The 25953-nt window shown below is 46.2% G+C and overlaps 2 protein-coding genes across 5 annotated transcripts in view; one reads left to right on the top strand and one right to left on the bottom strand.

Moving 5' to 3' along the window:
• Positions 1 to 10140, bottom strand: part of TK2 (thymidine kinase 2) — a 28909-nt gene extending 18769 nt beyond the window's left edge. For all 4 annotated transcript variants that reach the window (XR_011071511.1, XM_068528832.1, XM_068528834.1 and 1 more), the window contains exons 1-4: positions 10001 to 10140; positions 9035 to 9072; positions 3024 to 3098; positions 852 to 905 (exon numbers count right to left, since the gene is read on the bottom strand). Coding sequence is in view for 3 of the 4 variants with exons in the window: in XM_068528832.1 (XP_068384933.1) it covers positions 852 to 905; positions 3024 to 3098; positions 9035 to 9072; positions 10001 to 10115 (282 nt within the window). In the remaining variant the exon portion in view is untranslated. The remainder of the gene's footprint in view (positions 1 to 851; positions 906 to 3023; positions 3099 to 9034; positions 9073 to 10000) is intronic.
• Positions 10141 to 12019: 1879 nt separating this feature from the next.
• CKLF (chemokine like factor) lies at positions 12020 to 24581 on the top strand. Its single transcript, XM_068528281.1, has 3 exons — positions 12020 to 12097; positions 22070 to 22165; positions 24465 to 24581. Exons 1-3 carry the CDS (start codon positions 12020 to 12022, stop codon positions 24579 to 24581), a joined length of 291 nt encoding a protein of 96 aa, XP_068384382.1.
• Positions 24582 to 25953: the final 1372 nt, after the last annotated feature.

Genomic DNA, 25953 nt, shown 5'->3' with positions numbered 1-25953 from the left:
AGCAAAAAACGGTGAGCCAAATTAGACACACTCCCTGCCCTTAGCAGAACTCAGAGTCTAAAGAACCACACAAGGAGATGCCAGTTGTGTTGCTAGAAATGAGGGGACAGCACAGGCTCCCCCTAGTCCAAGGTTCAAACCTAGATCTGTCATTTACCAGCTGTGTGACCTTGGGCAACCTATTTCAGCCACGGTTTCCTTACCTGAAAAACGAAACTAATCGTTCCTCCATCATGGGACAGGAGCCCAGAACCAACATCCCTTTCTTGAGTTCACTCTTACAGGACCCAGACTCCACCCACCTCTTTCAAGCAGCCAGAGCTGAGCCTTCTGAACGGGGAAGGACGTAGGAGGGGCACAGGCACATTACAGCCCCTACTTGCTAGGTCCACCCTTGGGAAAGCAGACTGGTAGCTTCAGGGTGAGCCTGAGGCAGCCCCTGGGCATTGCCAAGTGCAAACCCCAATCAGAGGTTTACCAAGGAAGCTAGTTACTTAGGGACAGGTCCTGGGGGGCTAGGCCTGAGGAGACCTGGGTTTCTTCTAGGAGAGGGTGGGGTAAGAATGAGCAGCAGGAGACGGGCCCCCCGGTAGCTGGGGCCGACCACTTGGGACAGTTTGGGATAGCTGACAGGAGGTCCCTGGGCTCCTTACATGCCCAGCCAGGCCTCAAAGCACCTGGACCTCAGACCATCGACATGCTGCCATTTTCCCTCTGTCCCCTCCCTCTCCCCCACCACCCAGTGAAGGGCAAGGACACGTCTGGACAGGGTGCAGGCTCAGGTACCAGCAGCGCTGTTCCTGCACACTTAGGGGGCAGTTGGCGGTTCACGCATAGAACAACACACTCACCAGAGGATTATGGCCTCGGACGTTTCTCCACTTGGGCACGGGCTCCGTTAACACCTGTCAGGAAAGAAAACATCAGAGAGCTGCTGCTCCTCAGTTCTGAGCTCTGTGAAGGCTCATGTTAGGGGTGGGATGGGGGAGAGAGTCAAGATTTGGGCACCCAGGGTGGGCCAAAAGAGTGGAGCAACCCTCCCTGCGAGGCCACAACTCCATGTAGACATGGCTCCAGGCGCAGCTTCGAGAAATGACTTGAGAACCACTCTGTCCACCCCTGTATACAAGCATATGCACACGCCACTTCTCCTGCTGCCACGGGAGCTCCCCAGGGGCAAGATGGGTTCTCCCAATCCCCACTTCATGTGTGCCACCCTGCCCCTTACTGCCCACCACATCAGGAAGGCAGGGAGGTGAGAGAAGCCAAGAGGGAGGCTGCTTCTTGCACTTCAGGCTGCAGCCTGCACCCAGCTTCCAGCCTGAGGGCTCTCCAGCGACCTCGGCAGCGTGCTCTGCCTCCCTTTCCTCCCTCTGATCTCTGTGTTGGGCACAATGATGGCAAAGAGTCCTGTTTCTTTAGTAGCCTCCCTAAGCTGTGCAGGTGTGTACTGGAAAGGGTTTAAACGGTGCCCTTGGGACTTCCCTGGTGGTCCAGTGGGTAAGACTCTGCGCTCCCAATGCAGGGGGTCCGGGATCGATCCCTGGTCAGGGAACCAGATCCCACATGCATGCCACAACTAAGACCCAGCACAGCCAAGGTAAATAAATAAGTAAATGGCGCTCTTGGGGCCAAGATTTTGAGAATATCCGGATCCCTCTGGGGACTTTCAAGTCTATGTGAGTAGGTGCCACAGGGCACAAGAGACCAAAGGAAAGCACTGCATGGGACCCTTGAAGAGTAACCTCCCCCCACCTTTTACCCCTCTGTGCCTTTGCTCATGCTGTTGTTCTGCCCAGTATGCCCACCTCACCTCATTTCACCTCAACTTTCATTACATGGAAAACTCCTATACATCCTTCAGAATCCAGTTCAAATATCCCTTCCTCTGTGAATCATTCCCTGCTCCTCCCAACCTCCCTCTCCTTCTACTGGGTCTTCAGCACTCTGGTCCTGTCCCCTGAGTAGCATATGCTGTACCACTCAGGCCCACCAGAGGCTGGGACACAGGCAGCCTCGACCTGTGCCCCATCTGTGGCACTGTCACTCAACAAATACTGAGCACCCACTGTGCCAGGTGCCACGCTAGGTACCAAGGATTCAGCAAGAGAAAAACCACCCCAGCCCTGCTTTCATGCTTTCAACTTTAAACTTACCAGGGAAGCAGACATTAATCAGGTCATCACAGAAAGCAACACATATTTTCAAACCCCGAGAAGTAGTACAAAATAAGGATACAGAGGAGCCAGAAGGACCTACACCATGGAGGGTAACCTAGCTGGGGAGGTCAGAGAGCAGAGCTGAGATCTGAAGGCTGGGTGGTTTTCCTAAAGCCAAAAAAGCTCTGCATACTATAGAGCCAAACAAGGGCATGGCCCCTGCAGCAGACAGCCTGGGCTGAGACATGGCACCACATGCACTAGCCGTGCGACCCTGGCCAAGTCATGTCACCTTACTGAGCCTCAGTTTCCTCCTCTGCAACTGAAGTAATAACAGGACCTGTCTCATAGCGACTACTCCTGTAAGAATGAAATCAATTAGATAATATAATGACGCCTCAACACAGTGCCTGGCATAGAGTATTACCCTCATTAGCTGTTCACCCTCCTTGCTGATGGTATTGTTGTTGTACATTGGCTCCAAGGTGTTCAGTGAGAATACATGTGCTTCTAAAGTGTCAGCGAGAGCTACACAGCTCAGGACAGGTGTGTCGGGAGTCCCCAAGACGCCCGCCTCCCCGGGTCTGAGGATTCACTGGGAGGACTCACCAGATACAGCATACAGTCATACTCATAGCTAAGATTTATTACAGTGAGAGGTTACAAAGCAAAATCAGCCAAGGAAAAGGGTGTGTGGAGCAAAATCTGGGGGAAAACCAGGCACAAGCTTCCAAGGGGCCTCTCCCTCCTCTCACACAGGACGCACTCCCCCAGCAGCATTTCTATAGTGCAGGTCTGGTTTGCACCCTTTATAAATGCACCAAGCTTTTGCAGGTTCCTTCAAACCTGGTGTGGAAGCCGTACCTCGATGTCAGTTGTGTTGGAGAAGAACTCCAGGCACGTCGTCTTCCCACTTGCAATATTGCCCTCGACACAGATCTAGCAAAAGACAAACGCATGTTAGGACCAGAAATCGAGTGCCCGGGGGAATACCAGGAAGAATTTCTAGGGAAGGGCTCAGGTGAACAGCATAACTGGTTCAGCCCAAGACTTCAGTGTGTACACGAAAATCCCTCTGGAGGAAACCCCCAGGGTCCTGTTGTTAGTAATAACAACCACCCGATCTTTCCCCTCAGTGGCAGGCTACAGGCCCACCGCTGCTGGCCACCAGGCCACTGCCCTCCAGGACAGACACTCCCTTAGGTCAACCCCTAGACCCCACACAGCTTGCCCTCGGCCGCGCTAGCTCTGCCCTTCCCTAGCTCAACCCCTCAGACTATTAGATTTTAGGCCTAAATGTCCTGCCTCCTTCACCAGAACCTAATGGCTTTCAGGTTGGGAAGCACGTGTACGTTACCTAGAACCTAATGCACCGCTCTGTGCAGAAAAATATGCTTGGCCGTGGACTGGAAGGTATGAGGACAGGAGAAAAGGACTAAGATGGGCAACATACACCAATCCTGCACTTAACCTTGCCAGAACCTGAGAAGCGGGTTCTAACATTTTCACAGAAGAGAAAAATGAGGCTCTCGAAGGGCATAAGGCAAGGAGTAGAGCTTGAACGTTCACTCTGCTCACACTAAGTGTACTGGGGGGAAGGGGTTGTCTTGGCACTGGTGGGAGAAGTCTACCCACAAGAAAGACAAGGAGCCTCCTACAAGTACCCACTGCAGGGAAAGAAAGCAACTGAAGCTGTGGTTCTCAGTCTTACGCATGTGCTACAATCACCTGGGAACTTTTAAGAATCCACACAAGGAAGCCACAACCCAGGCCAATTCTGGCATGATCTCAGGGTGGGACTCAGGCCTCAGTACCTTGGAAAGCTCTCCAGGTGATTTCAACATGGAGGAAGCTGAGTACCACGGACCCATGGCAGGGTTTCTCAATGACTGGTCCACAGACACCCTGCTCCAGAAGCACCAGCGGAGCACCCAGACCCTCTGAATCAGACTCTGGGTTGGGACCCTTAAACCTGCTGCCCAGCAATTCTGACAAGACGCTGCTCAGCCAGGACTGCTGGTGACACGGGCCAAATGGCTTTGGTTCCATCAGATCACGAGAGGAAATGGGCAGTTCCACATACGTGAGAAGACAAACTTGCCCTTGACAACACATATTACATGTCCCATGGGGTACACACAGCCAGAGGGGACCTGTCCTGCTGCACAGTGACCTTTACACCCAGGTTGGAAGCACCCACAGAGAAATGTGAGCCACTTAAGTGACTTGCCCCAAGTGCCAGGGCTGGCGGGGGAAAGAGCTGGAATTCACACCTAGGCCTGGCAACTCCCTTCTCATGACCCCAGTGGAGCCTCAGTCACACCCTGCATAAAACACAGGGGCACAGTGGGCTGTCTCACCTTGCCCCACCTCTACAAACTCTCCCCAGCAACTGAACTCTCTCTCAGTTGGCTGCGAAGATTTCCTCCTGCCTTGATCCTAACGGCTACCTAGGAGAGCTGGACGGACAATCGCAGTTCCAACAGAGGCCTGGCCCTCCAACCCGGGTTCCCTGTCAGCTTACTCCTTCAGCACAAGAAAACACAGTGAGTGTGCAAAAGGGAGATCCCATCAGGGCACCAGTGGATTTTATTTTTATTGTTGTTCTTTAAAGGAAACAACTTTTCCTAGACATTTAAAAAGAGCTCAACCTAGACATCATTCTGCACAGACTGTTTCTTTCCTGTTCATTGCAAGGAACGTGTTGTTCAGATGAGACATTCTTCCAAAACTATGTGTTCCTATTCCTACCACGAAATCCTGAAAGTTGGTAAATCTAGGGCCTTGGATTACCAACTGGTTTTCTCGTTAGACCAGGCAAGGCATGGAGAATCTCACCAAGTTCCCCTGTCATGGAGGGAAGAAAGAGGAGTCAAGCAAAGGAAGTCTTCAACTTTTTTTTAAAGTGATGTCTGAAAACATTATAAGAGGAGTGCACGCCCAATGAAAAAAAATTGAGAAAATCATAAAGCAGAAAATACTGCCCATAATCCCACCACTGGGAGATAAACATCACTACATTTTAGTGTATTTCAGGCAAGTACTGTTTTCTCTATACATTTCTCATCTTTGAGAGTCTTTCAACTGCTCACTGAAGCACTGAAGGCCTTGCATGTGCCAGGCAATGTGGATTCAGGAGCCAGTCCCAGCACCCACTGGGTTCATGAGTGTGAAGATGGGGAGGAAAGTAAGAGGCAATTACAAGAAAAGATGTTCACCATGCCATGGGAGCACATGGCCAGCCAGGCCCACCACTCTGCTATTAGGCCTTGATTCCAACGTCCCATGATTATAACTGATGCTGTGATGCACCATCTATCCTTATTTTTAAATAATAACATCTCATCTTTTCTGAAAATAGACTTTAAGCATTCTCACAGTAAGAAATACGGAGAACTAAAAGAAGATAATAAAAATCACTCATAATTCCAAAGATAACCATCATTTAAATGTTTAATCAGAACCAAACTTTCCAGAGGCAAATAGGTTAGAGCCCCAAAGCCCCCACTGGAAGAATCAAAATATATATTGTCCTATTAAAGACCCTGAGAAATCTGCCATAAAAAGGAAACTTGCCCAAATGGCCAACAAAGTGGGGTACGTGCACAAAACGGAACACTATAGTATCGCTATTTGGCAATAAAAAGAAATGAAGTGCTGATACATGCTACAACGTGGGTGCACCTCAAAAACATTTCACAAAGTGAAAAAAGCTAGACACAAAGACCAAATACTATATGATTCCATTTTACGGGAAATATCCAGAAAAGGCAAATCCATAGAGACAGGAAGCAGAGTAGTAGTTGCCTGGATCTGGGGGAGTGACTGCAAATGGGCACGAGGTTTCTTTTCTGAATGATGGAAATGTTCTAAAATTAGACTGTGATGTTGCACAACTCTATAAATTTACTAAAAAAATCATTAAATTGTAAACTTAAAATTAAGTGAATTTGGGGGTATGTAAATCATAACTCAATAAAGCCATTTTTTTAAAAAAAAGAACCCAGTTTATCTAACATTCAAAGAACTAAGAGAATCTGACTTCCCACCCTCACCCCCCAAATTCTCTCTCCCTCTCCCTCATACACACCCACTGTTATGACTTCCCAACTTTCCCTTAACCAGACTGACAATTTCTTTCCTTTCTTTCCCCTATGAACAGTTATTATTTCATTTGGATCATACTTTATATTTTTTTATTCTTTTCTTTTTCATCTCTTACATACTGAGTACCTTCCTACGTCATTAAATATTTTTCAAAAACATGATTTTGAATGGCTGAATAATATTCCATCATATAAGATATACCATGAATTATTGAAATCCCTACTGTTGGATGTTACATTCTGTCCAGTTACTTTTATTTTATTATAAAACTGTGTTGTGACACCCATTTTTTTGATATGATAAGTTGTGCTGTGAACATTCCTGTACATAAATCCTTGTCATTGGCTCTGATTATCCCTTCAATAGACGTCTAGAAATATAATCACTGCATCAAAGGATAAGTGAGTTTTTATAGCTGTTGATGCATGATGCCAAATTCCTCTCTAAAATGCTGACCCAATTCACACCCCTTTTAGAAGGATGAGAGTGAGCCTATTACCATACTGTGCCACTACTGGGCATATCCCATCCTAAATCTTCGTTAATTTCATTGTTAATAATGTCTATAAAATTAGCCCCTGTGGGTTCTGTACTTTGCAAACATTGTCACATTGATCCTCACAACAGTCACAGCTACGAATATTTGCACAGATGGGGAAACTGAGGCTCTAAGAGGTTAAGGACTTATCCACCTCTACTAAAGAGCAGAGCTGGGACTGGAACCCAGGTCTGAGGTCTGATCCACAGCTTTCATCACTCCATCTCCCAAAGCATTCTTTCTCTGTTAGGGAGGTTGAGCACTTTCTTATGTTTATTAGCCATTAATAAATTCACTCAGGAAATGTCTGTTCAGACTTTGTTCACCTGAAAACATTAGTCACTTCTTTTTAACCCGACTTTGGAATTTATTTTGTAATTCTGTGGCGGTGACTCACTTCGCAGCTGCAGCTCAGCCCAGATATTCCCTGTCCTGTCCAATCCCATGGGATGTCCCATGGGCACCTCAATTTATCACCCCCCAACACCCACATATGGCTTCTCTTCCCGTTCCTGTCCTCAGGAAAGGCTGCACCATCCACCCAGACACCCTCAAGGCCCTGGATGTCTTCTCTCCTCACCCACCAACTCAGCAATACCTCTGGGCCCCGCTTCCTACTCACCTGCAGAACCTGGCCTGTCTCCTTGGCCCCTAGTTAAGGTCTCTAACCTTCCTTGTGGGAGCAGCCTCCCTGCTGGCCTCTCCCCCTCCAGTCCAGCCCAGCCAGGTCCCTCATCCCCTATCCATGGTCCACCACCTCTTCCTGAGACGCAAACCAGATCACAGCTGGTAAAGTCTTTCAGTGGCTCCGGGCGCTGGGATCTGTCTCCGGTCCTGCTTCCCGACCCCCAGGCCCTCCCCAGCCACCTCTCTGGGACTGGCCACAAGCCTCAGTCTCTCATCCCTCTGTGACTTACCCCTGCAGTTCCCTCTGCTCCAACACTCCTGCCTCGCCCTCTCCTTCTCCCAGGAGGCCTCAAGTCTCCCCTCAGTCATCATCCTCTAGAAGCCCTGCCCCTACTCCCTGTTGTTCTAGATCCACCATTGTCCTATTCACTGCCATCCCCCCCATCCAACCACAGGCTCACTAACCGGGGCTGTTGGATTCCCAGGTCCCCAGGTCCACAAAGGAACTCAGAGGATTTGAATGACTAAGAGCAGCCCTGGGCCTGAATGCAGGCTCCACACCACTTCCCATGGACCACCTACTGTGTGTCTGGGGGTAACAGACCACACCCAGAAAGCACCTAGGACAGGGCCAGCTCACAACAATGCTAGCTCAATAATTAATAGTACAATACTGCATCAATTCCCATCCAGCTCAACTTACCAACCCCTTCCCTCTGCTATGATGCCTATGCCATACCCCACCCCACCTCTAGTTTCAACAAACTTCCATAAATCTCAAGCATTTCATCACCAGTCCTCTCCGTGTGACTTCACTCCTTCCCAGGCCCTCTCCATCACCCCAAATACCCCAGGGGGCCTCCCCACACCTTCCGCCTTCTGCATATCCCAGCCAAGGTACTCCTGCCGACACCCTCCAAGCAAATCCCTTTCCAGCCATATCTACCAACTTCCAGCTCCCTTAAGGAACTGAGCCTCTGGATCAACGGTGACCGAAATACTGCTCCCCACCGCAGCCAGCTAAAGTCTTAAACATCCCATGGGCATGTCCAGTTTGACCCTCCTTTGACCTTCAACCTCACACCAGCCACAGTCCCACCCCAGAGGTAGCACCTCAAAGTCACTGCACTGGTGGAACCCCTGTCTGTGGACCCCCATGAATTCTCTGTTATCCCTCCCCCACCCACCATTCTCAGCATTGGTATTCTGGGGGCAGCGGTCAGCAGATCTGCCCTCACAGCCAGGCTGCCACCCACTAACCCAGTCAAACTAAACTTCCACTTTTCAAATCCCCTTGTAATCATTCATCAAGCTAATAGTCCAAATCCACCTAAAGGCTATGAATACATGTATTCTCCCACCTGTGTAGATTCTCAGGAAGGACACACCAGAAACTGGTTACAGAGGTGGTCTCTGGGGAAGGAGTCTGGGGCCCAGGAGTGGAGACAGACTTCTTTATCCCTGGAAATCCTCTTGTATTCGTTTTTTTAATTATGTGCACATATTCCTTCACTCCCCTCCTCAAAACATGTGTGTGTTATGCGTGTGTATTACACATATATAATCCTACACTGGAAAGAGTGCACATAAGAGGGAGACTTACCACTGATTTTTTCTCTTTTTCATTTTCTCTACCTTTATCTAGAAAAGAAAGGAAATCAATTTTTTAACTTAGTTTTAAATAGCTCACTCTTCTTTATCCTAATTTTCTAAACCATGACAAAAACAGTAATTTTTATGCTTGCTCCCTGGCCTAAAAACGTTTTCCAGTGACACCTGGGACCCTCCCTATGTGGACGGAGGCAGGCCCACCACTGCTATCTACCTGTGTGACACTGAAACTGCCGCCGGGGTCCTGTTGGCACGTCAGGGCCCCAGTTGTGCTCAGCTTTGGTCACTTAGTATATTCTGCTTTCCGTTTTCCACACATTTTATATTTATGATCCTCACTGATGGGTGTCCAGCTAGTTAAAACGCAGAGTGACCTCCACTCGTAGCTCCGGGGTAAGAGGGGTTGGCGGGCGAGCCACTGAAACCCAGGGGTGGGTTTCAGCACAGGACTCAGGCTTCTCCTGCAGGCCCGGGGCTGACATCGCGGCCCACCCACCCCACAGGGGTTCTCAGGTGCCACTGAACACCCCGAGGCCAAAGAATGCCAGAACTTGGCCACAACAGGGGCTCTCACTTCTGAAGGGGAGGGTCTCCACTCCCAGCGGGAGAAGGAGCGCACCGAGCCTAACCCACCCACCGCTCGCCGGCATCTCCCCCAAGGCCAAAAGAATGGGCCCAGGAACCTTGGGGGAGGGGGGTTCTTTCCGCTCTTTAGAGGGCTCCCCAGCTCGGGACAAGAGTTGGGCCCGGAGCCCCAAGGCCCCACCCGCTCCCTGCCGGCTGGCGTCTGGGACACCAGCCAGCGACCGCCCCGCCCCTCCCCCCAGGCCGCCCGAGGAAATCCCGGCGCCTCGGAGAAGGGGTTTCGGGTTCAGGCTGGTTCCGCGAGCTGAGGGCGCGGAGTGGGACTGAGGGCCGCCTCCGGGACGCCAGCGAGGGGAACTGAGAGACGCGTTACCCCGAGGCCAGGCCCAACGCTGCGCCCCTAGCGACCCCGGGCTGGAGGCGGCGCTCCGGGGCCTGTCGCGGCGCAGCGCCCGGGAAGCCCAGCTCCGCAGCGGCCGCAGCAACATTGCCCCGCAGGCGAATCCAGCTGACCCAACCTTCCTTGCGGCGCACTTTGGCGCGAGCGCGGCCCAGCGACTGGGCCCGCCTCCACGCACCGCCTCCAGCCCCGCGCCCGCCCCGCCCTGCCGGCTCTTAAAGAGACACCGTCTCGTTTCACCCTCTCTCCGAGAGGGTGAGGGGTTCGCCCTTTGCAGCCTGGATATCTTCCCGCCAACGAGACGCTGGCAGAATGAACCCATGATTTGGCAAGACTCGGGGCATGGGTGGCCAATAACACCAGCGACTGATTGGTTAATTAACTATTGGAGATTAGTTAATTGAACATCTGTTGTATCCAGGCACCTGTCACGCAAGGTGTCATTTATTCTTCCCAACAACCGTATAGGTGGATATTGTCAATCCCATTCTCCGGGCTGAGCTGATCCTTGGAAACTTAGGTAACTCGTAAAAAGTGATCAGAAATATTCATTAAGGGGTGGAGCTGGAATTCATGCTCATCTATCTTGCTTCACAGCCAGCACTCTTTCCTCTGAACTTTGACATTTCCAGGGTCTGGACTGTAAATATATTAGATCCCTCAGGAAGTTATTAAAAAAAGACAACAGGCCCCAAATGGAGTCGCTTATGCTAAGCCCCACTCACCAAACCGAGACTTAATTATAGTTTTGGCTCTCCAGTCAATCAAGCTTCGTCTGATCTAGTTAAGTGACCTGCCTGATAGACCCCCTGCCATCCCCTAAAGAAAAGTAATCTTGCAATAACCAACTTCCTTGTTCTCGCTCCCTTCTGCCTATAAAAGTCTTTCATTTTGTACAGCTCTTCAGAGCTCCTTTCTATGTTAGATTGGGTGTGATACTGAGCAGGATCCTGTGGGGCTCCTGGGCACAAAAGCCTTTCTATGTGCCCCATCTCTTTGATTACAGGAAATAGGCTTCATTCAGCCTATGACCTTCCCTAAATTCCATCTGGCATATTCAAGCAGCTGCTAATTAGGGAAGGAAGGGGATGCAAGACAAAGGAGAAACAAACAGTCAAGAGAAACAATAAAAAAAAAAGAGAGAGAGAAACAATAGTGCAGACTTGGGGCAAGGTCCTGGCTCCCCATCAAGCGATATACACGACAATATCTTTGAGCTGTTTTGCAGATACGGAAACCCCCATCAGATGGGAGAAGTCAATGGTTAAGGACGGTATGCTGCCCACAAGCACGCAGACCCCAGACACCTTGGAACCAGAAAGTTAATGATGCTGACTCCCACTTACCTCACCACCAACCAATCAGAATAATGTCCAGGAGCTGATCACACCCTCTTTGAACAATTACTGTAAACCTTCTGACTAACCTCTCCAAGTTGGGACACACAGTTTTGAGGGCATTAGCGCGCTATGGCCCCCTTTGCCTGGCAAAGCAATAAAACTTTTCTACTTCACCCAAAACTCTGTCTCCGAGATTAATTCGGTGGCAGGGTACAGAGGCCGGATTCAAGTTCAGATGCCACCCGATTTGCATCCATTTTTGCTCAAGTAAAATCTTAAAATTTTTAATATGCCTCAATTTATCTTTTAACAAAGGCACAACCAACGTTCCCACTGGACAGACAACTAGGGGGTGGGGAGAAGCTGGCCTGCTTGGCTTCCCTCTAGGTCTGAGGAAACGCTGCGCGCGAACCCTGGCTTTCCGCATAGCGGGGGCCACCAGTAGGTGGCGGCGGACAGGGTCGGGGTGGCTGCCGCGTGCACCCAAGTGCGGCCCGAGATGACCTGCGCATGCGCGCCGCGAAGGCGGGACGCCTTCCAGGGCGGCTCGAGGCCCCCAGTGGCCGTTGCAGCTGCGGCGCGAGGCCTGGCAGAGCGATCCTCTGAGGAGGGGAACTGACGGAGAAGTGCTGCTGCTGGGTCTGCAGACGAGATGCTCACGGTGAAGCTGAAACCGAAGCACCGCCCCTTCTGCTTCAGCGTGAAAGGCCACGTGAAGATGCTGCGGCTGGTGAGGGCGGGGTCTCGGGGTGAGGGACAGTGTCCCAGCACGCTCCCCCGCAGGGAGGTAGGGCTGCAAAGTACGAAGCCGATGCCCTGTCCTCTCTTTCAACCTTGTTGAACCTCTGTCAAGGCCTTCCTAGAGGCAAGGCATTTCGCTCTGCACCCTGGGGGTAGAAGACGAGAAATAGGGTGCTGTCCTCCCCCATCAGGGGCTTAACGGACCCACTCATAAAGCAAAATCCGCACACCTACATGAATGGCCCACACTTGGACCCACAAACCAGGTACCCAGGTTACCAGGGGAGGCAGCTGCAGTTGTACCACTCAGATGCCAACAAGATTAAAAACAAAAACAAAAACAAAAGCACTGAGGGGTTTCAGTGGATGCTGTGTTTACCTGCTAGAGCTCAGTAGTTTTTATGTGAGTGAGCTCAAGGCTGATATAGTCCAGAGCAAGGACGATGGAACTCCTGGTTCCTGGGGTGTCAGACATGCCAGGAGCATTGCAGCAAGTTCTGGCAGAGGTTGGGAGAGAATGAATCGGCATTTGGAGGAAGGCGACCCAGCTAGTTAGAGAAGTGGAAATTATCATAAGAGAATATGTTGAAGGAATTCAAGAAGAGAAAAGGGGAAGGAAAAAAATAATTCTTAAAATTTAAAGAGGTGACATATAAGGAGAGGAGGTGGAAAGTTAAAGGTTACAGGGAAACAGTCCTGCTTATTATGAGGAAGAATTTTTTTTATTGGGAAAGTTGCCAAAATTAAGTGGCCACTTGGGAAGGCAGTACATTCCCAGACAGAAAAGGTAGCAGGCACAGATGAGCACTTAGCATGTTGTGATGGCAACTTCAGCTTCAGGTGAGTGGGCAGAACAAACTGCATGCAAGGTCCTTCTCACACGAAAGTCTGTGATTCTGAGAAATAACTATGACATAATGCAAGTCAGAATGCATGAAAGAAGTTTAGAAAACTACTCTGGAGTTCAAAAAACGGAGAAATTACCTTGGGTTGGGAGTAAATAATCAGGAAAGAAGTGACCTGAGGGTCTGGGGTTTTATGCCAGGTACTGAAAGCTTTGGAACACTGGAGGAGAAATGGGATTTTGTGAGAAAGGTTCCATTTTTTAAAAATATAATTATAAATCTTTCTTATCATTTGTATATGCTTCAAAGTATTCTATAGTGTGAATGAAACACATTTATCATTCCTCTATTTCTGGTTTGATAGTCTCCAGAAAGGTTTCATTTTTGATATATTAATTCCCTCAACAAAATTTTGAATATTTAATGTATTCCCAGCCCTGAGTTAGGACTTGAAACAACAAAGACACCCAAGACAAAAGTCCCTGACTATGGAGTCCTTTAGTTTAGTCAGAGAGAGGCACACAAGCAGATAGCTGTGATGTGTGACAGGATGAAGTTAGAGCACAGAGTGAGGCATCTAACCAAGGAGGTGTCAGGAAACTTCCTAGGGGGACATTGGGTAGGGTTTAAGGGACAGCCACCTGAGCAAAGGCGTGGAGGCCAAAAAAAAAAAAAACAAAACCAGCATGATAGCATGATTTATGTAGCAAACCATAAGAAGTTGAGTTTTGCCTTATTTTTTTCAGCCAACAGATATTTATTGAAAGCCTGCCATGTGCCAGGCACTGTTCCAGGCTCTTGGTAGATATCAGGGGACAAAGCAAAGACGCCTGTCTGCATGGAGTTTACATATTGGGGTGGGAGGGCAGGGAAGACAAACAATAAACACAATAAATAAATGGTGTAGTATTCTAGAAGGGGGTAAGTGCTGTGGAACAAGAGAAAACTAAAGCCAAGTAAGAGAGTGTAAGAGAAGGTAGGGTTGGAGAGGAAGATTGCAGGAATAGAATGGTCAAGTTAGGCCTTGTTGAGGTGACTTCTGAGCAAAGCGTTGAGTGAGATGAGGGAGTTAAGCTATGAATATCTGAAGGAAGAGTGTTTTAGGCAAAGGAAAATCCAGTACAATGGCCCTATGGCAGGAATGTACCTGAAGGGTTCAAGGAAAAGCAAGGAAACCAGTATAGCGGGAGTGGACTGACATAGGGACACAGTGGGAGATGAAGAAGGTTTTGAGTAAAGTTGTATATGATCTAACATTTTAAAAAACTACACCAGGGGCTTCCCTGGTGGTGCAGTGGTTGAGAATCTGCCTGCCAATGCAGGGGACACAGGTTCGAGCCCTGGTCTGGGAGGATCCCACATGCCGCGGAGCAACTAGGCCCGTGAGCCACAACTACTGAGGCTGCGCGTCTGGAGCCTGTGCTCCGCAACAAGAGAGGCCGCGATAGTGAGAGGCCCGCGCACCGCGATGAAGAGTGGCCCCTGCTTGCCGCAACTAGAGAGAAAGCCCTCACACAGAAACGAAGACCCAACACAGCCAAAAAATAAATAAATAAATAAAAACTACACCAGCTAATATGTTGACAATAGATTGGGAGGTGGGGGCTGGTGGGGACAGGAGGATTCCTGAAGAGGCAAGGGTAGAAAAAAAGGAGATGAGTTGGGGCTATTGCAGTAATCTGGGCAAGAGATGATAGTGGCTCAGACCAGGCTGTTAGCAGATAGTGGCTCAGACCAGGCTGTTAGCGGAGTAGGCTATAAGAAATGATCACATTTCGGATATATTTTGAAAGTAACCCCAACAAGATTTGCTGCTGAACCAGATGCGGTGTGAGAGAGAGAGGAGTCCAACATCACTCCAAAGTTTTTGGCCTAAGCAGCTAGAAGAATGGAGTTGCCATCCACTGAAAGCCTGTGGGTGAAGTCAATGTAGGCAGAGGATCAGAAGTTCAATTTTGGATTTCACTTTAGAGATGTCTATTAGACATCCAAGTGGCAATACTGAACAGGCATTTGGAATATACAAGACTGGATTTTAGGAGCGAGATTGGCACTGCAGAAATAGAAGTATTTAAAGTCACAAGACTGATGAGATCATCAAGAGATGAGTGTACATAGAGTGGAGAAGAGGACCATGGATGGAGCCCCAGAACACTTCAACATTAAGAGATTGGGGAGAGGAGGAGGAACCAGCAAAGAAGAATGAGAAAGCACAATTAGGAAGGTAGGAGAAACTAAAAGTATGGTGTCCTAGAAGCCGAATGAAAACTTTTCCGACGGAATGATCAACTGTGTCAAATACTGATGATAGTTCAAGATGAGGACTGAGAATTGAACATTGGAATTATCCTGTGGATAAATTGTGAACAACTCTTTGCTAGATAAGTAGACAGGAGCTGAGTCATGGAAGACTTTGAATACCGTGGTGAAGGTAGGCTCTATCCTAAAAACCATGGGGAGCCATTGAAGGGTTTTAAATAGGTGAAGAATTGCACACATTTTTATTTCAGAAATTTTACTGTAGTATCTTTGTCAGGGTAATTCAAGGAAAAGATACTGAAGGGCCGTTGTTTTAGGGACAAAGTGGATTCCCAAAATGCTTAGGCATTAAGTCAGCAGGACCTGCTGATTGGTCAGTTGTGAGGAGTAAGTTGGAGCAGTGATCTTAGGTTTCCAGGGGCAGGTGAAAAGATAGATGGTCATATCACCAATTAAGACAGTGAATACAGGAGGAAGGGGCAAGGTGACAGTTTTGCACACGGTGAATTAAAGATTCTAAATGGCTATTTATGTGTGAGATGTTGAGGACAGACCTGGGACAGAGACCCAGGTTGTGGACAGAATCTAAAGGAATGCCATCATTTTAAAGAGATGGGTAAAAGGAAAGCCCACCGAGAGAATAGTTTCAGAGGTATAAGAACTAGAAAAGGTGACATGGGAGCCAAGGAGTAGAAAAGTAGGAAAAAGCCAATTGCAAATAAGTCATGGGGGGCCAGTAGGATAAGGATTGAAAAATGTTTGTTAAATTTAGTAATTTTGCAATCATTGATGATCTTGGCAAAAGCAGTCTACATAGAGTGGTGAAGAAATGTTTGAGGTATTAGTGGAATATTTAAAAGCTAACTGAAAACAAAGGCCAGGAGTTAGGAAAGATATGAGCTGTTAGTATGGATTAGGGGAGAACCCAGTGTGACTGAAATCATGGGAATTAAGAAAATGGGTTAATCACCAGTGCCAAATTCCAAGGTTACAGAAGATGGGGACTGAAAAAGTGACCCTTGATTTCATAAACCCATGAACTCAAGACCTTGGTTCAGTAGAGTAAATGAAGTGATTTGAGATGACATGTTGCTGATCATAATTATATTAATTATAAAGAATGAGTTATTTAGTAACTAGTTATATTTACTGTTACTGCTTACACAGTTATATTTACTGTGTAAGCAAACTGACCAATTTAGAAGTTTAAAGGTAAGCTACTTTTACAGTAGTAAAGTAATTGAAAGAATTATGTATAAGTAGCCTATATAGATCTAAGGTTAAAAAGAGAATGTGGATGCTGACAGACTGCTCATAAAAGTCTAGCCAGGGAAAACTCTTGACAAAACCATTCTCCAAGAACACAGAGACTGTGGATAGAGCTGTGTCTCCTAAGAACATCGTGACATTGACAGACTCCCAGGGACCTACCAGCTTATTTTTTCCTTTAAGTCACTTTTCATTTCTGTTTTCTATATCTTCATTCGGAAATGAGGAAATTGGATTAGATTAATAATCTTCAAGGGTTTTTTTTTCCACTTAAGTTTTTGTTAATTCTGATTGCATTATGTTTAGATAAGAGGAAGTGTGCTAAAAAGCGAAGCATCAGAATTGTTGGGTTTTTTTGTTTGTTTTTTTGTCCTTTTCTTCCTCACAGGATTCTTTAGAGAATTGTTTTTCTCTGACAATTTGTTTTCAACTTTCCTCCCCAGTATTTTTCATGGCAACATTCTAAGTTTAAATTTGACAGCAGATTCCAGATTGTTAAGAGTTAAGGAGTGATGAGTGGATGATAAGGAATTATAGCAGCCAGTATACACACTTTTTTGAGAAGCATTACAGGGAGAAGTAGAAAATGGGAATTTCTGTGGGGAGCAGGGTGAAAGGAAGGTATGTGTGTTTTAAGAGAAGATAACTTAGATATGTTTAGAGGATGATGAGGAAAGGAACTAGTGGAGGAGGAGAGATTGAAGGTACGAGAGGGAAAAGGAGATATTTAGTGGAAAAAGATCAAGGGAACAGATGTGGGAAGTGATGGTATTAGGTATACAAGCGGAGTAATTAATTAGACTTGAAACAGAGAGGGATACCTAGTTCTCTAAAACACAAAGAGAAGTCAACATCCATACATTTTAGTCTTCCTCTTTTAGATGTGTGTGTATATGGAAGAAACCCATTTATTTTGTTATTTTAGAAATGATCATTTTTACAGCTTAAACTTGTATTCAATAATCACTGAATATATCATGTTTTTTTTTTCCTATAGGCGCTAACTGTGACATCTATGACCCTTTTTATCATCGCACAAGCCCCAGAGCCATACATTGTTGTCACTGGATTTGAAGTCACTGTTAATTTCTTTTTCATAGTTTTATATATACTCAGGCTTGATCGATTAATTGACTGTATATTTTGGCCTTTGCTTGTAAGTGTTCAGTTTCACTGTTAAAGTTAACTACTTTTTCCTGCCATAGAGAGACATTTTAATAAACTCTGTTCTTTAGTTTTCTTAAGCCTTTAAGGAATCTCTGACAGGCTTAGGAAGGAGGAACTCTACCCACTGCTAATGTGCTCTGGGGAGATTCTCAGGGAATCAGGGCAGCCAGGAGCATAAATTCTCCTCTGAGCTCTATCTATCAGTAGATGTGGCTGACCTTTCAGACCTTTCTTTCTAAGGAGAATTCACGTAGGTGTAGATCTTCAAAAGAAATTTAAATTTAAGATCATGGTTAATGAAATTATACAGCATTCTTAATCTTTACCTACTTTTTAAATGCATGTTGATATGACCTCAAAATTGGGGAATAGAAATGGAGACAGATACATAAGTATCTACATCTTACACATCCCTGATCACTATATGGAAAATCAAAATAATTTAGAGGCTGAATAAAGCACAACATTTTCTTACTTCAAAATGTCTGTAATCATTAATGCCACATAATTTTTAACTCATCTTGTAGAACCTTATTTAGTAGCATATGGACTTTACCTGCCATACTCACAGCATTAGGAATAACTGCCCAGTGGAATGCCCAGATGGTCTGGAAACTTTCAAAATAGGCAAGTTGAAGATACTAACTAAGGGATACTTGGCCCTTCAGCCTGGACCATAAGCTGGTTCTAGGAAGAACTGAGTGACTTCACTGCTCCTCTTTGAAGTCTTATCCCCAGAATCCTATCTCCATAGGTCTCCTTTCTGAGACCCCTGCTGCCCTTCCACCCTTTGGCTGGGCTGGTAGCACCACTTGTCTCATCCTCTGGGATTCCAGAGTGCTGATATCCAAGCTGATGACCCGTATTAAGAAGAGAGGACTTTAGAGCTATTCTCAAACCATAAGCATCCCTTAAAGTGGTGCCTTCTGGAACCACTTTTGAAGACCAATGATGAGCATTTCAGGCTAATCACAAGCTGAGAAAGTCCCCAAAGTGGAAAGCTGGGAAATAGATAGGATCTTCATGGCACCTCTCCAAAATCCTCCTTGATCTACACTTCGGAGCTGGACCTGACTGAAGTAAGTTCTGGGACAAGAGATTACAAAGCCTTCCTCAGTTGGCCCTCAGGGTATGTAATACCATTTAGTAGCAGAAAGGACTAAGCTAAATTATCCCAAGGATTTCTTCAAGGAGATGAGGAATATGGTCCACATCCTGTTAATCTTGTACCCAAAAAGTCGTATAGTTGCTCTTCACACTCTGCTTTTCCAAAGTTAATAAAACTAACACATTTTAGCATTTATTTTTCCTCAAACTGTAGTAATTCTCTGGAGCTTCTTACACGTCCCAGTAATAAACTTGGAGTCCTAAAGTTAACAGAACACACTGAGAAGGAGCGTGGCCTAAGTATAGCATACTGAAAGTAGTCTCCAAATCTCTGAGGCTCACACTTGGCTGATACTCTACTCTTAGATATGGTGCTATATTGGTCAACTAAGTTATTACTCCATCATGAAACCCAGATTCCTCTCTGCTCTTGATCTCATTAAATCATTTATTCAACAAATATTAAGTATCTGCTAATCCCAGATTCTATACTAGCTTCTTTGATAAAACAAGACACAAATCTTGCGCCTGAGAAACTTTCAATGTAGCCAGGAAGTAAGATAGGTGAGCAATCCAGTATAACAGGTGCTGTGATAGATGTATACCTGGACGGTGTGGAAGGGAAGGGGACCAAGTCACAACAGGCTTGCCTGAGGAAAACTACGCCTGCGTTGAGGGCTGGAGGATGAAAAGTAGTTAGCTGACTGATACGGGGCTGAGAGAGCTTTCCCTGTACAGGGAGCAGTGTGTGTGAGGGTCTAGGGGGAGAAAGAGCTGGACCCTCAAGGACCTGCAGGAGTTCTGAGTGGCTGTGAAGAAGAGAGGGGCAAGAGTGGAGGTCTGAGAGGCAGTAGGAGGTCAGAGCATGCAAGGCTTTGAATGCCCTGAGTTTTAATCCAAAGGCCGCTGGAAGCTTTGGGAGGTTTTTAAGTAGGAGAGTGACATGATTAGCTCATATCTGAGGAGATCGCTCGTAGCAGTGTCAATAATGGCTTGAAGAGGAGCAAAAGTAGAGGTAGGTCTCAGAGACCGCTTAAAAGTCTCTTATCATAATCCAGACATGGAAATGAGAAAGGCCTAAATTAAGGTTAAAACGGTAGCTGGTGAGAAAAAGTGTTGATGAAAACTGGTAGGACTGGGTAACAGGAAAATCAAGGATAGCTGCCATTTAAAGAACCGTCTTAAGAGGGTAATGAGACAGGAAGTACAGGAGGAAGGACAGCTTCAAGGAAGGGCCAAGGAGAGTGGTATGTAATGAGTTCAGTTTGAGAAACAGAAGGTTTTAGTTGCTTATGGGATATTCAGATGGAAATGTTCAGGTCTGAAGCTTAGGAGAGAGAAGTCAGAGCTGCAGCTTTGCGAGTCATCACCTCGTGATGGTAAATGAGCTCTGGGAAAATGGCTCGGAGGGAGAGTAGAGCAAGATAAGGCAAGACTGGGAAATACCAACATCTGGCGTGGAAAGAAGGAGTGGCCAGAGAAGGACAGGAGAGGACCCAAGGGAGACCCATGTCCCAGAAGCCAAGAGAGGAGAGCATTTCAAGAAGAAAGAAGTGGTGAATAATGTCACAGGTAAAGGAAGAAAGCCCAGAAAAAAAATATATCTATATTCACTGACTGTATCAATAGAGGCCCCCAGTGACCTTTCCCAGAGTGGTTTGCCTTGAATGGACAGGTGACAGTAAAGCAGTGGGGATAGTTAGACTGAGCAGGGAAGGACACAGCTGTAACCAGAAGGGCCACCACTGAGTTGAGGAAACCTGGCCAGGGACAAAGGAGGGCAATAAACAGTGAGGTCCCAGCAGAGTGGTTGACGGGAATGGGGCCAGAGCACAGCTGGAGAAGTTGTCTGTGGCTCTTTCACTATAACAAAAGTGAAGGACACAAAGATGGCTGAAGATTCCAATTAATCTGTAGGTGGGGAAAAGGTAACCTGTAAATACTTCTATCTGATGGCCACTGTCTTCACTGATTAGGAAAGAGCTTGGCCGTCTGCACACAGATTTGTGATCTGTGTCATTGTCCCAAAGTTGCAGTAACTAACACAGCTTGTAGAGCAGGCTTCCTCTGACTGTTCCCCTCAAGTGCTCCAGTGACAGAAAACACACAAAGTGAGCCAACCCAGGGCTTTGTAGTGATACGTAAGTACAGGCTCAAAATTTCTATGCAATCTCCATTTTTGTAATTAAATTTATATTCTACTCCATGGCATACTGATGTTTGGTTTTAATAGAAAAGCAATGCTTTAAACCACCATTAAGGATCACTGATGTTCTGGAGCAGGTGCATCCTTTTTTTCCCCCCTGTGATTCTCTGCACTCCCTAGAACACCATTTTTATCTGAAGCCATTCATATACACTTAGCCAAATTACTAACTGGAGGCAGGGCTGCCTGTCTGAAGCAGAGGTGTGGTCTATTGCCTTGAAGCAGAGCAAAATACCTAGCACAGAGGAGCATTAACCTAGAACTCAATATCTCCTGCAAATGAGGACTTTTTTCCTGCCTAAGTGTATCTAATCTTGCCCTGTCCCTGTTGAACCTCTTTCTATTTTCTTTGTAATAACTACTTTTCTAAGTTACCAGAGTTTTGAAGTTTGATGTTTCTGTGTTAAAAATTCCTTCTTGCTACCGTTATCTGCAAATATATATAAACCATTCCAGAATAAAGACAATTTAACTTTCCCACAGTTTACATCCATTCAAAATGTAAGTTGCACCTCTTAAAGCCACAGTTCAGAATGAAAATGCTTCATTTCAAGAAATTATTAAATGAATGAGCTACATCATCAAAAAATAATTGCATAATTGGCCAGCTGTTGCATACAGATATGTGGGAGCTTCTTCCCGAAAATTACCACTTTCTCCAGCCCTAAGTTTTATTAATTGCATTTGGAGTAACATTATAAAGTTGTTTATTTTATGGTGTAGAGCACTCCACACTTTCTCTTATATTATTAAAATTGAGCATCCTGACTTCCCAGTGTACCATTCTACTTTAAACGTTCCGCATAATACAGCATCCACTCCTAACCAGATGAGCTCTCCCTCCAACTACATTTAAATAAAAAAGACATAAGCCTGTTAAGGAGTTAAATGATTGGTGTATCATAGGTTAAGAGACCCATTAGGCATCATTATAGGCCAAATACAATATATGTGTCATTTTACTGCAGCAGTTTGATTTCCTAAAACTAAATAAAACTATTTAAACTAAATAAATTTAATAAAATGGAACTTTCGAAATCTTTAGGGAGCTGATTCATTTTGTTGGTGATCTTCATGTAAAGCTGACCTTTCTATTCTGTGTTTTCAGGATATTATCAACTCAGTGGTTACAGCAGTATTCATGATAGTTATATCTGTGTTGGCACTGATCCCAGAAACCACAACATATATAGTCATTGGAGGGGTAAGTGGAGGTATTTCTGGTTTCTTCCTTCAGGATTGATCAGAATTCAAATTTACTTGAAAAATAAATACAAGAACAGAAAGCTAGACTGTATTCATCCTTGAGGCTTCTATGCCAGTACACAGTACCTAATGGCTTAATACTTTTGTGTGTGAACACGTACCCTGATTAATGTCAAGGAATATGATTTCACGCTAAAATTGAAGTTAACCAAATAAAGAGATTCCTCCATATTTCTCATAGATATGTAGGGCTAGACTAGACTGAGAAAAGCTACTGGAATCAGTTACAGTACTAAACTCTCAGAAACCTGATGTCAAGAAAAAAACAAACCATGGATGAATTTCAGAGCTCTCCCTTTTCAAGAAAAGGATACATTCCACTTGTTAAGGTGAGACAGACTGTTCTGAGCTCAGTTATTTCTTGTCCAGATCCTGCTTCAGATGGAATTTAATAGATGTGTCATCGTAAGGGAATGGTGGTAGGAAGCCTTGTAACTAAAGGATTATTTTGAACACTGAAGAGAAGCAAATCAGTTTAATTTGGAAGGCAAGCCAAAACAAATGAAGAGTCAAGTAATTTAGTTACAGTTCCATCGGATATTCTTCTGAGATTTCTTATAGGGGGTTCAAAATCATTTGGCTTTTCTAGGTTCTGATTTAGAGAAGTGAATTATTAAGTTCTTCTTAAATAAATCTCCCTCCTACTTCCTTGTCTTTTCATAGTATGGGCCACTTAGGGGAACTGGCCACATATGTCAGAATCCATGGCTTTTCAACTCCTTCATTAGGCCCAAAGCAACTTCATGAGGGATGGGAATTACTCTAGAAATGACATAGTGCTGTAATAGCAATTTCTCCTAGTTGTCTTTAAAGATAATTATGGAGAAAGAGGGATGAGGCATAGGGTTTACTTTCACTCACTTATTTACTCATTCACTCATTGATTCATTCTTTAAGTGCACTTCAGTAGGTGCTGACAAAATATAGAGCCACAAGCCACAGGTGGCTATTGAGCACTGGAAATGTGGCTGGTCTGAATTGAGATGAGCTGTAAGTGCAAAATACACACTGGATTTCAAAGACTTACTGGCCCCAAAAGAGAGTGTAGAATTTATAATTTTATTATATTGATGACATGTTAAAATTATATTATTTTGGATGTATCAGGCTAAATAAAATATATTATTAAAATTAATTTCACTTGTTTTTTCTTTACTTTTTAATGTGGCAATTAGAAAATTTTAAATTAATTATGTGGCTTACATTGGTGACTCACATTATATTTCGTTTGGACAGCTCTGGACTAGAATGTGAGCCCTATATCCTCAAGTTGCTTAGAGCCTAATACAGGAGACAAAAGTGCAAACAGCTGTGTCTGAGCTGTTAGCAGAGTACTGTGGGGCACAGAGAAAAGGAAGCAGCTACCTCTCTCCGACAGTGGAATCGTGGTTTGCCAGGACTAAACGGGAGGAAACGGGGATGGTTCCAGGTGGAGGAACCAGCAACATGCTGTGTACCAGAGTCATGAAAGCACCGGTAGGAGGTACTTAGCGTGGTCAGAACCTAGGAAGCTGCGTTTGAGATTCAGGAAGGAAAAGGAACAGTGTCTGAAGCCAGAAAGCCAGATTTCTTGGCAGTTGGATGGAGCTGGTGAAATAACACTGACATCCCCTTTCTGCAGCCCCGGCACCAGTTCTCAAATAGCCATCAGAGTACCTAAAGACCATGTTCTAGTTTATTCCCTTTACATCAGTTTTGTTTTCCTGAGGCCTATTTAGAATCCCACCCCTTAAGTGGATGTAGCCCAGCCTTTGAGAGTTCACTTTGGGTCATCTTATCACTCCAGTTCTCCAAAGCTCTTATCACAGCTACTATCACCATGGTTAAATCGTGAGCTGGTGTTAACCTGACCTTTTCTCCAGTACAGTTTGCAACAGAAAAGTCAAACAGTTGATCATTGGGTATAGAAATGCTGATTGGTAACTAAGTACCATCGCAGGGCTTTAAATAGTATATCCAGGAGCAAGTCAAGAGATCCAGACAAGTATTTGTTTCAGAGCCCACACCACCTCAATATTGTTTCTGCTCACTTAAATTATCTTTCCCTTTCTCTAGGAAGGTACTGGGAAAACTTGGGAATGAGAATAAAATGATCTCTGAAGTCTCTTCCCATTTTAGTATTAGGTGACAGCGTAGGGAGCAATCCTGGTGCCCTCGCAGGTGAGGAAACCGGTGGGCAGACCACCTAAAACCTGTGCGACCATGGCCACAGCAGTGACACTGTGTCTTTGTTTCAGGTGTTTGGACTCGTGGCCTCGGTGTTCTGTATTGCCGACGGGGCCCTTATTTACCGGAAGCTGCTGTTTAATCCAAGTGGTCCTTATCAGAAAAGTGCTGTTCATGACAAACTATAAGTTTTGTAAATTTATATTCCTTTTTAGTTGATGCTAATTATTAAACATATCTCTTTATTCTGACACATGTTTTCTGCAGTTCTCATTTTAATCTCTACATGGGAGCTGGAAGAAGAGATTTAGGAACTGTGGGCCCAGCGCTGTAACTTCCAAGGGAGCGCTCGAGCGCCTGAATCTTATGGGATCCGGTTTTCCTGTTCCTGGGCCCGGGAGGCAGAGGAGAAAGGCCGGGAGGCCCGAAATGGTCTTCAGAGCCCGCTCCCCGGCTGGCTGGCAGCACGGAGGTGGTGGCGTTGAGGGGACCTTGAGTTCCCAGGCTAGGCAGCGGCGTCGCATCCCGGTGGCTACGAGGGCTGCAGAAGAGCTTAGTTTGTCTGCCGGCAGCGAGAGCTGAGTGCGCGCGAGGGAGAGGCGGCCGGCAGCCGTTGCGGCGCGACGCTGGTTCCCAGGGGAGAGCCGGCCGCCGCCGTGCAGGCTCAGAGCCGAGGGGCCCGCCAGACACCACCAGGCTCGGGGGTCCACCATGAATCCTGAAGACGACAACGCACGTTCGGGGGACTCGAAATCCGGGGGACGTCCCTCCCGCTCAGTAAACGTCGCCCGTGCGGCGCATCCCGAGCGCTCGGCGCCATCCACAAGCTCGGTGCGGGACACAAGCGCGGCGCCCTCAGCATCCCGGGGGCGCACTGCACCCACACTCAAGCCCACTGCACCACCCGCGATCCCCAGCCAGCGGGAGAAGAAGGCCATACAAAAGCGTGCTGAGGGCCGCGCCAAAGTCCCGCCCAAATTCAGGGACAGCCTCAAGCGTTTTTTCTTCTCGCCCACAGGAATCTTGAAGATCATTAGGCTGCTGAGCAGAGAGAGCTGGTGGCCCGCTGGGCGGATGCAAGGGCGGATGCAGGCCGGCTTCGGCCGCAGGGAGTGAGTGATTCCCAGGGGCGCCACCTGGGGGAAACTTCCCTAATTCCCTTTGCGGGTCCACATTGTTTCGCCTCCCCTTTCTTCCTCCTCTCCCTTTGCTCCTCCCACACACTCTACCCTTGCTACTAAATTTGGCACGCTTCCCCCCACCCCTCACTTTTATATTCCTCAGGTTTCCCCTCACAAAGGGAATTAGGGAAGCAATGGAGATAATAACAGCCATGTGTACATTAGCAAACAAGAATAATAGACTTGACCAATAAAGTTGATAAACCACTGGCCAATATAACAGGAAAAAATGGGGTAAAACAGGACACATATTTAAAGTTAGAAACCAGAAAGGGAAAATAATGCAAACCCCGAAGAAACTGAAAGGATTCACAAGAGCACTTTGCAAAACAAATAAATGTGAATAATTGGATCAAAGAGTTGATTTTCTGGGAAACTA

The sequence above is a fragment of the Eschrichtius robustus genome, chromosome 19 (genome assembly GCF_028021215.1).
Source record: "Eschrichtius robustus isolate mEscRob2 chromosome 19, mEscRob2.pri, whole genome shotgun sequence".
NCBI lineage: Eukaryota > Metazoa > Chordata > Mammalia > Artiodactyla > Eschrichtiidae > Eschrichtius > Eschrichtius robustus.
This window is presented reverse-complemented; position numbering and strand designations above follow the sequence as displayed.